Raw genomic sequence first — 13,975 nt, 5'->3', positions numbered from 1 at the left:
CGTCCGGGTCCATCCTCACCTGGGGGATCCCGCCCAGCCGCAGCCGGGAATCTCCCCATCCTCTGGGGCAGGGCCGCTGAGAACAGCGCCAAAGGTGGCCACATCTCAGCGCCGGGTGAGCCCTCCCCGAGCGGCCTTATGTGCGGCTGTTTCCCCATGTGCCCTTCCCCAGAGGTGGCTGCATCTCAGCGACGGGCGGGCCCTGCGGGCCCTCCCTGTGCAATTTTTGCTATACGTTTGTGGGCAGTTTTGCTCTGGGTTGTTTCCTTCCCCTTCCCGGAGCCCTCTGGCTTCCTGGGTACGGCCCTGCCTGCCCCACGGGTGGGGGCAGCGGGGCTCAGTGTGCCAGTTGCCAGCCCTTCTTGGGGACCAGCCTGCTTCCACCCCACCCCTTAATGGGATCCTCTCCCCTTCCAACCCCCTCAGTTGGGATCCCCTCCCCCAGAATGCCCCCAAGCTGCCCTCTAACAGCCCCTTCTCGACACCACCCCTCAGCTGTGGTATTAAAGGTAAATTCCCAGCCTTTGCCCCTGTGTCTGAGCTCAGGGCTTTGTGCACCTCCCAACGGTCAGGAAATGACCTGCAGCAGAGACTAACCTTGCCACATGTGCCAGGTGCAATTCTGCTGTGACTAGGGCATTAATATCGGGTATTTCTCTACACGGGGAGGGCGTGCCCAGCACTGAGATGCAGCCATCTCTGGTGTGGGGCAGGTGGGAAACAGCCACACATAACTCTGCACAGGATGGGTCACCTGACACAGAGATGCAGCTACCTCTGGTGTGGAGCAGGTGGGGAACGGCCATTCATAACACTACCACAAAGGACTCAATGACACAGGGGGATTTAGGGACCCCTAAATCTTGATCTCCATCTGGATTTGGCCAGGACACTGGGGATCCACACTCAGCTCTGTGGGACAGGGTCTGCGGAGAGATCAAGGCCTTGGTTTTTGTACAGGATGTATTATGCAGAAGAACAGGGCTACCCGGGGCCATGGGGAAACTGAGAAGCCTGTTCTGGGAAGGAGGAACTGACCCAGGTAGCACATCTCCTGCCCTGGCCTCCTCTGGAAGATAGCGGGGCTGGGGCCTGGGGGAAGGGCCGAGCGGCAAGGGTGAGACATCCACCCCGTGGGGAAGTCACAGGACCCTGACTTCGCCTGGAACCTGTGGGGAGGAACTGGAAAGAGCAGAATGTGATCGGAACAACAGCAACGGCAGACTTGTGTAGTAGAGAGGATGGGGGGAGGTGCGGGGAGCCAGAACTCCTGGGTTCCATCACCAGCTCTGGGGGGAGTGGGGTTTAGTGCTTAGAGCTGGGGGGGTGCTGAGAGTCAGGCCTCAGTGTTTCTCAAATGTGCCCACTGGGGCTGCATGTGGCCATCAGGGGCTTTTCTTGTGGCCACAGCCACATGGGAAGCGATGGGGGCAAAGCAGCGGCTCCTCCCCTGGGGCCGCAAGCAGAGGACAGGCCCTGCCACCCTCTGGAGACACAAACACTGAAGGAGCAGAGGGCAGCCAGTGAATTCATCCCCCATTGCCCTGCTCCCCGCTGCCTCCTCCAGCCCTGGGCTTTGGCCATGCAGCAACGGGCTCTGGCCTTACCACCCCCTCTGCCTCCTCTGGCCCTAGGCTCCAGCTGTCCAGAGGAGGGCTCCGGCCTCCAGCCCACCACCACCCCTCCCTCATTGACCCTAGCCCCCGCTACCTTCTATGGCCTAGGCTTCAGCTGCATGGCCCCAGGCTCCATCCCCCATGCACAGGGCTTTGGGCTTGGACAATAGGATCTGGCCTTGGGGTTCTGGCCCCTCCTGTGCAGTGGTGGGGTGCTGGCCCTGCCTCCCCTGGCCCCTGCCACCCACTGCCCCAGCCCCCACCGTCTCCCCCGACAACCACTACCTCCCTACTCACCTCCCCATCCAGGGCATGATTTTTCCCCAGGCATGCAGGGGCTGAGCAAGTCTGCTATGAAAAATGATATTTGTGTGTTGGTTAATATCACTTTTCACAGCAGATTCAGTGCCTAGCTGGGAGGCTATGAAAAAAGTGATATTAACATACAAGTATCACTTTTCACAGCAGCTGACTTGTTAGCTGACAAGTCTTTACAAAAAAGAAAAAACCAGACAAAAGCAAAAGCAAAAGAAACAACAACAAAAACCAAAACCAAGAATGTGCAAAGCACCTTATTTGTGTTTCCATTCTGTTTAGGTCCAGTAAAGAATAGAGACAACAGTACATTATTTTATTTTTGAGTCTGAAAAAAAAGTGCTACATAAATAAACTACCAGGATTTGGATCTGGATCTGTGAATATTTATTTGTTTTCCCTAAAGTTAATTAAGTATTTTAGGAAAAATGATCAAAGTGGCCACCAGCAAGATTTGGTAGCTGCATTCTGAGGCCACTCAAAATTCTGTTGTGAGAAGCCTTGCTCTGAGGAAGAGGACTAGAGCCAGGGAGAGAACCCAGGAGTCCTGGCTCCCAGCCTGCCCACCCTCCCCACTCTAACCACTAGACACCATTCCCCTCCCAAAACCAGAGAGAGAACCCACAAGTCCTGGCTCCCAGCCTCCCCTGCTCTAACCACTAGACACCACTCCCCCCTCCCCACAGAGCCAGGGAGACAACCTAGGAATCCTGGCTCCCAGCACCACCTGCTCTAACCACCAGACCCCACTCTGCTCCCAAAGCCAGGGAGAGAACCCAGGAGTCCTGGCTCCCCCTACTCTAACCACTAGACCCCACTCCCCTCCCAGAGCCAGGGAGAGAATCCAGGAGTCCTGGCTCTCAGCCCCCATCCTGCTGGAGTGCTCCGACATTGCTAAGCTGCATTGTGATGTCAGACACACCATGCTGAGATGTCACCGGGCAGGGGGATGATGTCACAGGGCTGCCCTGCGCTCCCCCCACAGGATGAGGATGGTGCAACGCACCTGGGTGATGACACAGCACCAGGATGTCGTAGCCCATCATAATGCAATGTGATGATGTCACAGTGTATCATGATGTAATCACTCAGTACAGTGATGTCACCATATCTCAGCATGACGACATAATGGCACAGCCCAGCGCTGGTTGATCTCGCAACGCAATGGAGTGTGATGATGTCACAGGGCATTAAGATGACACCCGGCCCAACATCATGCGTGACGCGGTGACGTCACGGCTTAGTCACCAGCTGTCACCCGCAGTCCCTGCCCCGTTGGCCGTCGAAATCCTCCACGCTCTCTAATTGGTGGATGTGCCTCTCGGGATTGGCAGAGTGAGTGTCTAAACCCGCCCCCTCGGCTCGCTATGCGCTCTCTGATTGGCTAAGGCTTGTAACAGTCTGGCCCTCCGTTGCGTCTGCACCGCCTCGCTCTCTGATTGGCTGATACCTGGTAAGCCGGGCCACGCCTCCCACGCTTCGCGCCCTGTGATTGGCGGGAGGCGCCGCTGGCTCCGCCCTGTCCCTCGCGTTCGGTTCCGTGCTGCGCGGGGCCGGGATCGAGGCTGCCGGAGGAGTTTAGGGGAGACCCTCGGGCGCGCGCATGGTGAGGGGGGAGGGTCTGAGGCCACGGTGGGGGAGACCCCTCTATTGCCACGTGGGATCGGAGGGGAGACCCCCCGCGCCCCATGAGGAGGAGGGGAGACCCCCCGAGGGGGAGGGGAGACTCCCCGTGCCCCATGGGGAGGAGGGGAGACCCCTCTATTGCCACGTGGGATCGGAGGGGAGACCCCCCGCGCCCCATGGGGAGGAGGGGAGACCCCCCGAGGGGGAGGGGAGCCCCCTCCAGAGCCCCATGGGGAGCGGGGAGACCACTCCAGAAGCCCATGGGGAGAGGGGGAGACCCCCTCAGGGCCCCATGAGGATCAGAGAAAAACCCCAGTGGGGGAGGAGGGGAGACCTTCCCCCTAGCTACATGGGGAGAGGGAAGCCCCAGAAGGAGGAGTGCCCCCCCTGCAGACTCATGGGGAGGAGGGGAGTCCCTAAAGGGGAGCAAAGGGAGAACCACCCCACACAAGTGAGCTGGGTGATGCATCCCTATGTGGCGTTATGTGTTGCTGTTACTGAGCTGCCCTCCCCAGGGGGGTGGCATCTCAGCATCCCTCTATGCCTGGCCTGCTCTCGGTTGTGAAAGATCCCCAGGATCTGCATGGGGAGGGCTCCATTGATGCTGAGATGCAGCCATCTCTGGGGTGGGGCAGCAGTGGAACAGCCGCACATAACAACAGATGGGGAGGGCTCACCCGGCGCTGAGATGCAGCCAGGTCTTGGGAAAGTGCAGTTGAGGGGGCAGCACCCAGGAGTGCTGTGGTGTTGGAGAGGAAGTGGTGGGGTCTGGGCTCTACCCCAGGAGAAGGGGGGTTTGGTGTTATAAGAGGGGTGCTGCGGGCCCTGCAGTGCTAAGTTTGGTGTTATTAAGCTCCCGATGGGAAGGCGATTAGTGAACAGGGCTCTTTCCTGCTGGCTCCTGCCTGGCATCGCTGCTGGGGCATGTGACAGTGATTAGTGATTAATGCTGGTCTGACCGGCTTGGCCCTGCCCTGCCCTGCTGGCTGCTGGGAGTGGCCCAGGCCGGCTGTGGCTCCAAGCCTGAACAGCGACTTGGGTCCATCCGGTGTTCTCACCTCCATGGGGGGTGGAGTGGGGTCTAGTGGGTTAAGGTGAGTGGGGCTGGGAGCCAGGACTCCTGGGTTCTCTCCCCGGTTTGAGGGGAGGGAGTGGGGTCTAGTGGTTAGAGTGCGGGAGCCAGGTGCCAGGACTCCTGGGTTCTCTCTCCAGCTATGGAGCTTGACTTCCTGTGACTTTGCCGCTGCAGGTGCTGCTTGGTATGCAGAGATGGCAACGGGCGAGCCCGGCTCACCGACGCGGGAAGGGACGGTGCTGCCGAAGGAGCAGGCCGGGCTCTGCCCCACGGATACAGGTGAGTCCCAGCCTGGGGTGTGCCCCCCATACTGGGGTCAGAAAGGTGTGGGGTTGCCCCCCATCCTGTGGCCAGGGGTGTTAGTGGGGCTGTGGCCACCAGGGGCACCCTCCTGATTGCTCTGCCTGCCCCATTCTGGAAAGGGACACTGGGGAGATGCTGGAGCCTGGCAGAGACAGAGTACCTCTGAATTGGTCACGTAGGGGGCAAGGACTTGGGGGTTCTCTCCTTGGCTCCAGGAGGGGAGTGGGGGCTAGTGGTTAGAGCTGGCATGCTGGGAGCCAGGACTCCTGGGTTCTCTCCCATCTTGGTGAGTCTCTCCTTTGCCCCCCAGGGGGGGATGAGCCCAGCGCTGGCCCGGAGGAGCAGGAGGAGCTGCTTGCCCCACAGAGCAACGGGCCTGTGAGAGTGGCTGATGGCCAGGGGGACGCCCAGGAGGAGCCAAGCGACAAGGAGCTCTCAGACTCGGCCTCCACCGACAACACCTTAGAGGACTCGAGCGAGTTTGGGCGGCCCCTGGGGGTGGGAGTCTGTGAGCCGGGGGGCCCCCCGGCCCCGACCACGCACCGTGACGAGGACGTGACGGCCGCCAGCTGGCGGGCCCGCCGGAAGCACGTCTTCGTGCTGAGCGAGGCCGGCAAGCCCATCTACTCTCGCTATGGCAATGAGGAGGCCTTGTCCTCCACCATGGGCGTCATGATGGCGCTGGTGTCCTTCATCCAGAGTGGTGACAACGCCATCCGCTCCATCTACTCGGGTAGGCGGGGGCTGGGCTGCAGGGCAGGGGGTGCTCTGCTCTGGCAGTCAGGGCTGGGGGCTGGGAGGAGGGGGGCTGGGCAGGGGTACTCTCCTCTGGCAGACAGGGCCGGGGGCTGGGAGGAGGGGGGCTGGGCAGGGGGCACTCTCCTCTGGCAGACAGGGCCGGGGGCTGGGCAGGGGGCACTCTCCTCTGGCAGACAGGGCCGGGCGTTGGGGGGTGCTGGGAGGAGGTGGGCTGGGCAGGGGGCACTCTCCTCTGGCAGTCAAGGCCAGGGGCTGGGCAGGGGGCACTCTCCTCTGGCAGACAGGGCCGGGCGCTGGGGGGTGCTGGGAGGAGGGGGGCTGGGCAGGGGGCACTCTCCTCTGGCAGACAGGGCAGGCGCTGGGGGGTGCTGGGAGGAGGGGGGCTGGGCAGGGGGCACTCTCCTCTGGCAGACAGGGCTGGGCGCTGGGGGGTGTGGGACTGGGCAGGGGCTCTCTCCCCTGGCAGTCAGGGCCGGGCACTAGGGGGTGCTGGGAGGTGGGGGACTGGGCAGGGGCTCTCTCCCCTGGCAGTCAGGGCCGGGCACTGGGGGGTGCCATGCTGTGGAGTGAGGGGCTCGGCAGGGGACTCTCTGTCCTGGCTGTCGCTGCTGACCAAATAAGCTAGTCACCAGATTATCCAGCTGCTGCGCTCCACCCCAGAGGCGGCTGCGTGTCAGTGCTGGGCAGGCCCGCTGTGGGGTGTGAGGCTGTATGCTTGCCTAGGGGGATTTAGTGGGAGAAGGTGGCTGGGACGCTGGCAGGCCTTGCCTCGTGCCTCTGGGCATGGGGTGCACGAATAGCTCCCAGGGGAGCCATAATGAGATTAGCTCTCGGCAGTCGATACGTTGCACTGAGAGTGTATAAATACGTGAGGCGTGACAGATGGAGAGGAAACTCGTGGGCACTGGAATGGGACATGGGGGCCTTTCCCCTCTAGGAGGCGCTGGCTCCCACCCAGCCCCAGGGCGGGGAACTGGCTGGCTTAGGGCTGTGGGGAATGGGACATGGGGACTGTCCCCGCTAGGGGGCGCCGGCTCCAATCTGGCCCCAGGGTGGGGAACTGCCTGGCTCGGTGTCCGGCAGTGGCACTCGGGGGTCCCTGGGAGCAGGGCAATCTCACTGTCTCCATGTCTGCCCCCCTGCCTCAGATGACCAGAAGCTGGTGTTCGTGCAGCAGGGCCCGCTGGTGCTGGTGTCGGTGTCGCGGACGCTGCAGTCGGAGCAGCAGCTGCGCCAGGAGCTGCTCTACGTCTATTACCAGATCCTCAGCATGCTGACCCAGGTGAGCATCACCCGCATCTTCGAGCGCAAGAAAAACTACGACCTGCGGCGCCTGCTGGCCGGCTCTGAGAAGATCCTCGACCGCCTGCTCAACCTGGTGGAGTCGGATCCCGGCTTCCTGCTGGGGGCTGTGCGCTGCCTCCCCCTCCCCGCCTCCCTGCGGGACGCCCTGGGCACCCTGCTGCAGAAGGCCATCACCCCCAACCTGGTCTTCTCCATCCTGGTGGCCCGCAGCCAGCTGGTCACAGCGGTGCAGGAGCGGGCGGTGATCGAGGAGTGCCGGCTGGAGCCCACCGACCTCCACCTGCTGCTCAACCTGATTGGGGCCAGCTCGGCCTTCCAGGCTGGGGAGATCTGGACGCCCATCTGCCTGCCCCGCTTCAACCCTGACGGGTACTTTTACGCCTATATCTCCTACCTGGACGTGGAGTGCACTGTGTGCCTGGTGCTGCTCTCCACCGACAAGGAGTCTTTCTACGCCGTCTCGGACTGCAAGAAGCGGGTGGAGGAGGCCATGCGGACTCAGGGCTCGCTGCAGGTGCTCTCGGGCGGCCTGCAGAGCCCCTCCTATGGTGTGGGGCAGGTCGGGGTGCCCGACTTGCGGCACTTCCTCTACAAGCCACTGGATATCCCGGAGAACTACCGCCAGCTGCCCCAGTTCACCAGGTAATGGGGCACACCGGCTGCCCTCCTGGGGGCGGCAGTGCTTAGCTCTGGCTTTGGCCATTGGGGTTGGTGTGGGGGAGGCTGGATCGTGTCTGTGGCCTTGAATTCTGATGCTAACGCTAAGCCGTGCTTAGTACCTGCAAGGTACTGGTGGTAGGGAGCACCGGGGAGCAGGGGGAGCAGCAGGGGGCACTCTCCCCTGGCAGTTAGTGCTGAGTGCTCTGCGGTGGGTAGCGGGGTGGAGGGCGCTCTCCCCTAGCAGTCAGGGTGGGCACTGTGCTGTGGGGAACGAGGCACTTGGCAAGGGGTACTCTCCCCTAGCAGTCAGGGCTGGGCACTGTGGGGCGCTGTGCTGTGGGGAGCAGGGCGGGGGGCTGGGCAGGGGGTGCTCTCCCCTGGCTGTCAGGGCCGGGCACTAGGGGGCGCTGTGCTGCAGGCAGCAGGGCAGGTGTCAGTAGAGCTGTCCTCAGTTTGCGGGGAGGCGTTCTGCAGCTGTGTGCTCCACCCCAGAGGCAGCTGCATTTCAGCCCCAGGTGGGCGCTCCCTGCACGTGCAGCCTGGAGCACACTTTGCGCTGACTGCAGTGGAGGATGGCTGGGGTGTGCCAGCTGGACAGACAGTCTCTTGAACAGACAGCTGCCCTCCCTCTCCCCCCGCCCCCCCCCCCCCCCGCGGCTCCAGGACGAGTTAAGCCAGCCTTATGCAATCCCAGCTTTAAATAGGGCACATCATGCGCTTCCGAGACTGCTTGTGGGATCACGGGGGTGGAGATGGCCCAGGGCATGCTGGGAATTCAGGGGCCTCAGCAGTGCCATCACGTGGGGGAATGGTGGGGGTAGCTCCGGGGAGTGGAGCTCTGACATCATGAACCTCCCAGTGCCCCCAAAAAAGAGGTGAGTGACACTGTCCGTGTGTTATAAATGGGGAAACTGAGGCACGTTCTTCACTGCTCAACCCCCTAGCCCACACTCCTTTCCCAGAGCTGGGGATAGAACCCAGGAGTCCTGGCTCCCAGCCCTTGTGCTCTACGCTACTAGACCCCTCTGCTGGGGGACGGGGGATTGCAGCTGAGAGCTCGTGCCAGGGTGGGAAGAGTCAGTGAAGGGCATTAACGAACCGCGTTGCCCCACACAACCATTCTTCCTGTCAGCTGGGCTTGGCATGGAATCGGTGTCTCTGAATTTCTTGGTCACAGCCTGAAACAGACGTGATTGGTTTACGACACACCACGTTAGTCAGTCACATGGGCTCGTCCGGGCAAGGGTTTCTTCCCCACATCAGAATGGGGGTCCGCCTGTCCAGGTAGCTCCTCCCCGTCCTGGATGAGAACAATGGGCCTGTCTACCCTGCTGCGAGGGGAGTGGATAGCTGTCCACCAAATACTGCAATAGGATCGGGATCTCTCATTCTTCCTGCCTTGCAGTGCCTGAACAAAGGCCTGTCACGTGAACCACACGGGGGTCAAAGCCAGCTGTGGCCAGTGGGACTCCCTGCCACAGGATACTGGGGTTGACAGCCCTGCAGGCCCCAGGAGTATCTGGAAGATCTCAAAGCAAAGGCAGGGTTTTGGCAGGGCCGGCCCGGCCCCGGAGGCAGCTGGATCTTGACAATGAGCAAGCACTAATCATTGGGGGCTGGGAAGCCATTTCCTCTGGGGTTCCTCTGCTAGCCAAGATGCCGCGCTAGATGGGTTCACACTCCAGCTGTTCCTAGGTTTCCTTCTAGTTCAGCGTTCTCCCTGCCCTCCTGGTTCTGCGGGGTGCAGGTTCAAGACAGTGGTAGCAGCAGGGAGGGGATGGTGCCTGGTCTCGGTATCTAATCCCCCCTCCTCTGGCATCTCTCGCACCCGCAGCCCAGAGCTGGAGGGGCCGTACTGCAGTGAGGAGGAGCAACACCGGCTCTTTGACCTCTACCATTACCTGCACAGCCGCATCCACAGCACCTCTCGCCCCCTACGCCTCATCTACCATGTGGCCGAGAAGGAGACGCTACTCGCCTGGGTAAGGCAGGGCACAGATCAAGGCATCTAGGGGGCAGGGTCATGGGCCCTCATCTCCCCAGAGGAGTGGTAGGGCCCCTCTTCCTCCCCAAAAGAGGCAGGAGGACCCCCTACTACTCACTCACCGCAGTTGGCTCAGATTCTCTGCAAACTCAGGCAGCATCACTCACACTGGTTAAAGGGGAGACTACAACGGGTCATACTGAAGGGTGAACTGTCAGGCTGGAAGGAGGTTACTAGTGGAGTTCCTCAAGGATCGGTTTTGGGACCAATCTTATTTAACCTTTTTATTACTGACCTTGGCACCAAAAGCGGGAATGTACTAATAAAGTTCGCAGATGACACGAAGCTGGGGGGTATTGCTAACGCAGAGAAGGACCGGGATATCATACAGGAAGATCTGGATGACCTTGTAAACTGGAGTAATAGTAATAGGATGAAATTTAATAGTGAAAAGTGCAAGGTCATGCACTTAGGGATTAATAATAAGAATTTTAGATATACATTGGGGACGCATCAGTTGGAAGCAACAGAGGAGGAGAAGGACCTTGGAGTATTGGTTGTTCGCAGGATGACTATGAGCCGCCAATGTGATATGGCCGTTAAAAAAACTAATGTGGTTTTAGGATGCATCAGGCGAGGTACTTCCAGCAAAGATAAGAAGGTGTTAGTACCGTTATATAAGGCACTGATGAGACCTCACCTGGAATACTGTGTGCAGTTCTGGTCTCCCATGTTTAAGAAGGATGAATTCAAACTGGAACAAGTTCAGAGACAGGCTACTAGGATGATCCGAGGAATGGAAAACCTGTCATATGAAAGGAGACTCAAAGAGCTTGGCTTGTTTAGTCTAGCCAAAAGAAGGCTGAGGGGGGTATGATTGCTCATTATAAATATATCAGAGGGATTAATATTAGGGAGGGAGAGGAATTATTTAAGCTTAGTACCAATGTGGACACAAGAACAAATGGGTATAAACTGGATACTAGGACGTTTAGACTTGAAATTAGACGAAGGTTTCTAACATTAGAGGAGTGAAGTTCTGGAACAGCCTTCCAAGGGGAGTAGTGGGGGCAAAAGACATATCTGGCTTTAAGATTAAGCTTGCTAAGTTTATGGAAGGGATGGTATGATGGGATAGCCTAATTTTGGCAATTGATCTTTGATTATCAGCAGATAAGTATGCCCAGTGGTCTGTGATGGGATGGGATCTGAGTTACTGCAGAGAATTCTTTCCTGAGTGCTGGCTGGTGAGTCTTGCCCACATGCTCAGGGTTTAGCTGATCGCCATATTTGGGGTCGGGAAGGAATTTTCCTCCAGGGCAGATTGGCAGAGGCCCTGGAGGTTTTTCGCCTTCCTCTGCAGCATGGGGCACGGGTCACTTGCTGGTGGATTCTCTGCAGCTTGAGGTCTTCAAACCACAATTTGAAGACTTCAATAACTCGGACATAGGTTATTGGGTTTGTTATAGAAGTGAAGGGGTAGGGTTCTGTGGCCTGCTTTGTGCAGGAGGTCAGACTAGATGATCACATTGGTCCCTTCTGACCTTAAAGCCTATGAGTTTCCCCAAAGCTGGAGTGATAGGCTTAGGCTCTCTGCAGACTCAGGTAGTGTCCCAGTCCCTGCCTTTGTGACACCTGGTTTATGATTTCAAGGTTTTTTTCCCAGCTAGGAGGGTGAGACACTTACTCTGTTCGTAACAGAAAGCTGAGCCGCTGCTGTGATCACATGGCTCTAGCAATCGCCCTTAGGCATGAGCCTAAATTGCCTGGGCATTGCCTTCACCTGGCATTGGCTGGGGGCTTGGGAGAGACCACTTCCTGTCTCAGTAATACTCTAGTGTGAGGAGGGTGGGACTTCCTGCTCTGTCCTTTCTATCTTGTACTGGGCTCGTTCCTGCTCTCCTAGCAGGAAGCACAATGGTGTCTGGCGTGAGAAGTGATCACTGAGCCCTGACCAGTCCTGCCTGGATAGCTGGGGAGATGGTTCAGGCTGCTCATTCCCAGAATTCCGCATCAAGGCCCCACATGCTGCAGAATTCCCAGCATCTGTTCCAGTGACTGGGATATGCACCTTAGTGTGATGTGTCCACTCACATGATCGGCAATGATGTGCTTGGGTTTTAACCAATGTCAGTAGATTTCAGAGTGAACATACACCCCATTGGAACAGATAGCTCATGCTCATTCTGCTTCTGGCTGTCATGCTGACAGCTCCATATACGTTTAAAGCTTGTGCTGCCTCCCTCGGGTATAGTGATGAGAAGAAGCTTGGGGAGCGGGTTTGGAGAGGGAGGACAAGAGACAAGACAGTGCCAGGTATTGGGGAGAGGATGGGATTTACCTGTCCTTTTTTCACATTCTCCTTCTCAGGTCACCAGTAAGTTTGAGCTATACACCTGCTTCAGCCCCCTGGTAACCAAGGCCGGCGCCATCAATGTCCTCACCAAGCTATTACGCTGGATCAAGAAGGAGGAGGACCGGCTCTTCATTCGCTATCCCCCAAAGTACTCTACTACGCCCAACCCTGGGAAGGGCACCAAGGGGGGCCGGCCTGATGGTGCGGAGAATGGATTTTTTGCTGGCCTCTAAGCCTGGGCCTGCTTCACCTGAGGCCTCTGTGTTTCACTGGTGATTGGATAACTTGGGGGGGAAATCCCTTCTCCTCTTTGAAGGGGAGGTCGGGGAACGCACATGCACCCCCCCCCCCACCAGAGAAACCACACTCTCTAGGAGCTGGATCAGGCTTGGCCTGGCCCCTTCCAGGGTGGTGGCGACGCATGGTTATCTGCCTGTCTTATTTATTGGCCTACTCGTGTCTCGGAGCCTCTGTTGGGGAATCCGGAGTGGGGGTTATTGCTTCACTTTGGGCCTTGTGCTCCAGGCTGATGAGGGGGGTGGCGAGCTTACACTCTGGCTCGCGTAGGCCTGTACCGAAGGACTCCACCTGCATGGTGGAGCTGGGGTTGGGTGCAGCTTGTTCCATTTCCTTGACGGAAGCTGTTTGCGGCTCCTTCCCCCAGAGCCTCTGCTTTCCGCCTCCTGGTGTGGATCGGCCGCAGGCCCCTATGAAATGGGCTGTGATTGTGTTTTCCTTTCCTTTGGATGAATTGTAGCCAATTGCACCCTTGGCATCGGAGCCCAACCTGCTTTGAAACCATTTTTCAACATCCTCTGCTCTTTAAAAACCTAGGCCTAGAATGAACTTAGATTTCTCGCAGGCACCTAGAAGTTGGCGACTCATGTTTGTCAATTGATTTAACTGGGTGCTGTGTCTGGAAAGATGGCTGTATGTGCGGTGGGAAGGAGATTACTCCCTCGTCCACCCCCCATGCACATACTCCTTACGATGCTATTAATTGAAAGTGGGTGTTGGAGATGCCCACTGTGTTGTGCTCTCCCTCCCTGGGCTGGTCGTGTTCGTTAACACCTGCGCCAATGCACTCTCCCCTGTCTGTATTAATTTAATGTTCCCTTTGGAAAGGCAGATCTTTTCACAGGAAGTGTTTAAATGCTCTTTGAAAGCAATGAACTGCCTCCCTCCTTTGCCAGTGATGTCTGTGCCCTGTGCTATGTTAACTGGGCTGCCCCGTCACTCTTTTCAGTCTCCCTGTCCATTCTGGTTGCTAGAAGGAAGGGCTGTTTGATCCCCTGTGGCCTTATACCAATCTGCAGTGGGATTGACCCAGAATCCGCTGGGTCTGTTTCTCGCAGGAAGATCATCCCACGCCTCTAGAGAGCCAGCCCCTGCCTGCGTCTCCTTTTAACTTGCGTTTAGCTGCTCCAGTGAGACCTGGCGGGGTTGGGGAAGCAGAAACAGTTTTCACATGCATGACATGCTGTGCCTAGAACCGTCTTGGCTGACTGTCAAATGAGGTCTCTTCCTGGCTGGCGTGTTCAACTGAGAATCAAAGTCTTATTAAAAAGTTGTTTTGATGAGGGTACATCTGTCTTGCTCGCCGGCCAGCACAAAGGTTCTTGTCAAGGAAAGGGGGAATTGGGGCTTTCTAAATGCTAGCTGTATTGCCTTGGCCCCAGTGAGCTCCTGTCAGTTGGATGCAGTGGGGAGGTCCAACTTAGATTTTTAACTCTCATCTCTGGAGACGTCAAGTCACAGATGAGCTTGCCCCAAACGTTGTCACGCTACCCCTCTGCCTGAGGCTGGCATTTTCCATCCCTGCAGCATTCTCCTTTTTGGAAAGACGGGATCCCAAATTCACTTTGCCCATCTTTGTCCTCTAGAACCCCCTTCTCTTTCTGCTGTGTTCCACTCAACCATCAGGCACTCTCCACATCTAATGCTGCCTGGTTTTTTAAATCTCAAATCTAAGTATT

At 58.1% G+C, this 13,975-nt stretch overlaps 1 protein-coding gene across 1 annotated transcript; it reads left to right on the top strand.

Annotated features, from left to right (window-relative positions):
- The first annotated feature begins 3,445 nt into the window (after positions 1–3,445).
- On the top strand, positions 3,446–13,581 carry LOC127036847 (vacuolar fusion protein MON1 homolog B-like). Its single transcript, XM_050928104.1, has 6 exons — positions 3,446–3,537; positions 4,807–4,911; positions 5,246–5,668; positions 6,843–7,641; positions 9,494–9,641; positions 12,014–13,581. Exons 2-6 carry the CDS (start codon positions 4,827–4,829, stop codon positions 12,230–12,232), a joined length of 1,674 nt encoding a protein of 557 aa, XP_050784061.1. The 5' UTR covers positions 3,446–3,537; positions 4,807–4,826; the 3' UTR covers positions 12,233–13,581.
- Positions 13,582–13,975: the final 394 nt, after the last annotated feature.

Source organism: Gopherus flavomarginatus, chromosome 18 (genome assembly GCF_025201925.1).
Source record: "Gopherus flavomarginatus isolate rGopFla2 chromosome 18, rGopFla2.mat.asm, whole genome shotgun sequence".
Classification (NCBI taxonomy): domain Eukaryota; kingdom Metazoa; phylum Chordata; order Testudines; family Testudinidae; genus Gopherus; species Gopherus flavomarginatus.
The sequence above is the reverse complement of the archived record's forward strand: the minus strand, read 5'-3'. Positions and strand labels throughout refer to the sequence as shown.

What these genes read in the sequence shown, in the direction of transcription:
- LOC127036847 (XM_050928104.1), top strand. Translation starts at nt 4,827, where the DNA reads ATGGCAACGGGCGAGCCCGGCTCACCGACGCGGGAAGGGACGGTGCTG. An exon ending in GCTCTGCCCCACGGATACAG is followed by an intron (nt 4,912 to 5,245) that starts GTGAGTCCCAGC and finishes TTTGCCCCCCAG; the next exon opens with GGGGGGATGAGCCCAGCGCT. An exon ending in AGGAGACGCTACTCGCCTGG is followed by an intron (nt 9,642 to 12,013) that starts GTAAGGCAGGGC and finishes TCTCCTTCTCAG; the next exon opens with GTCACCAGTAAGTTTGAGCT.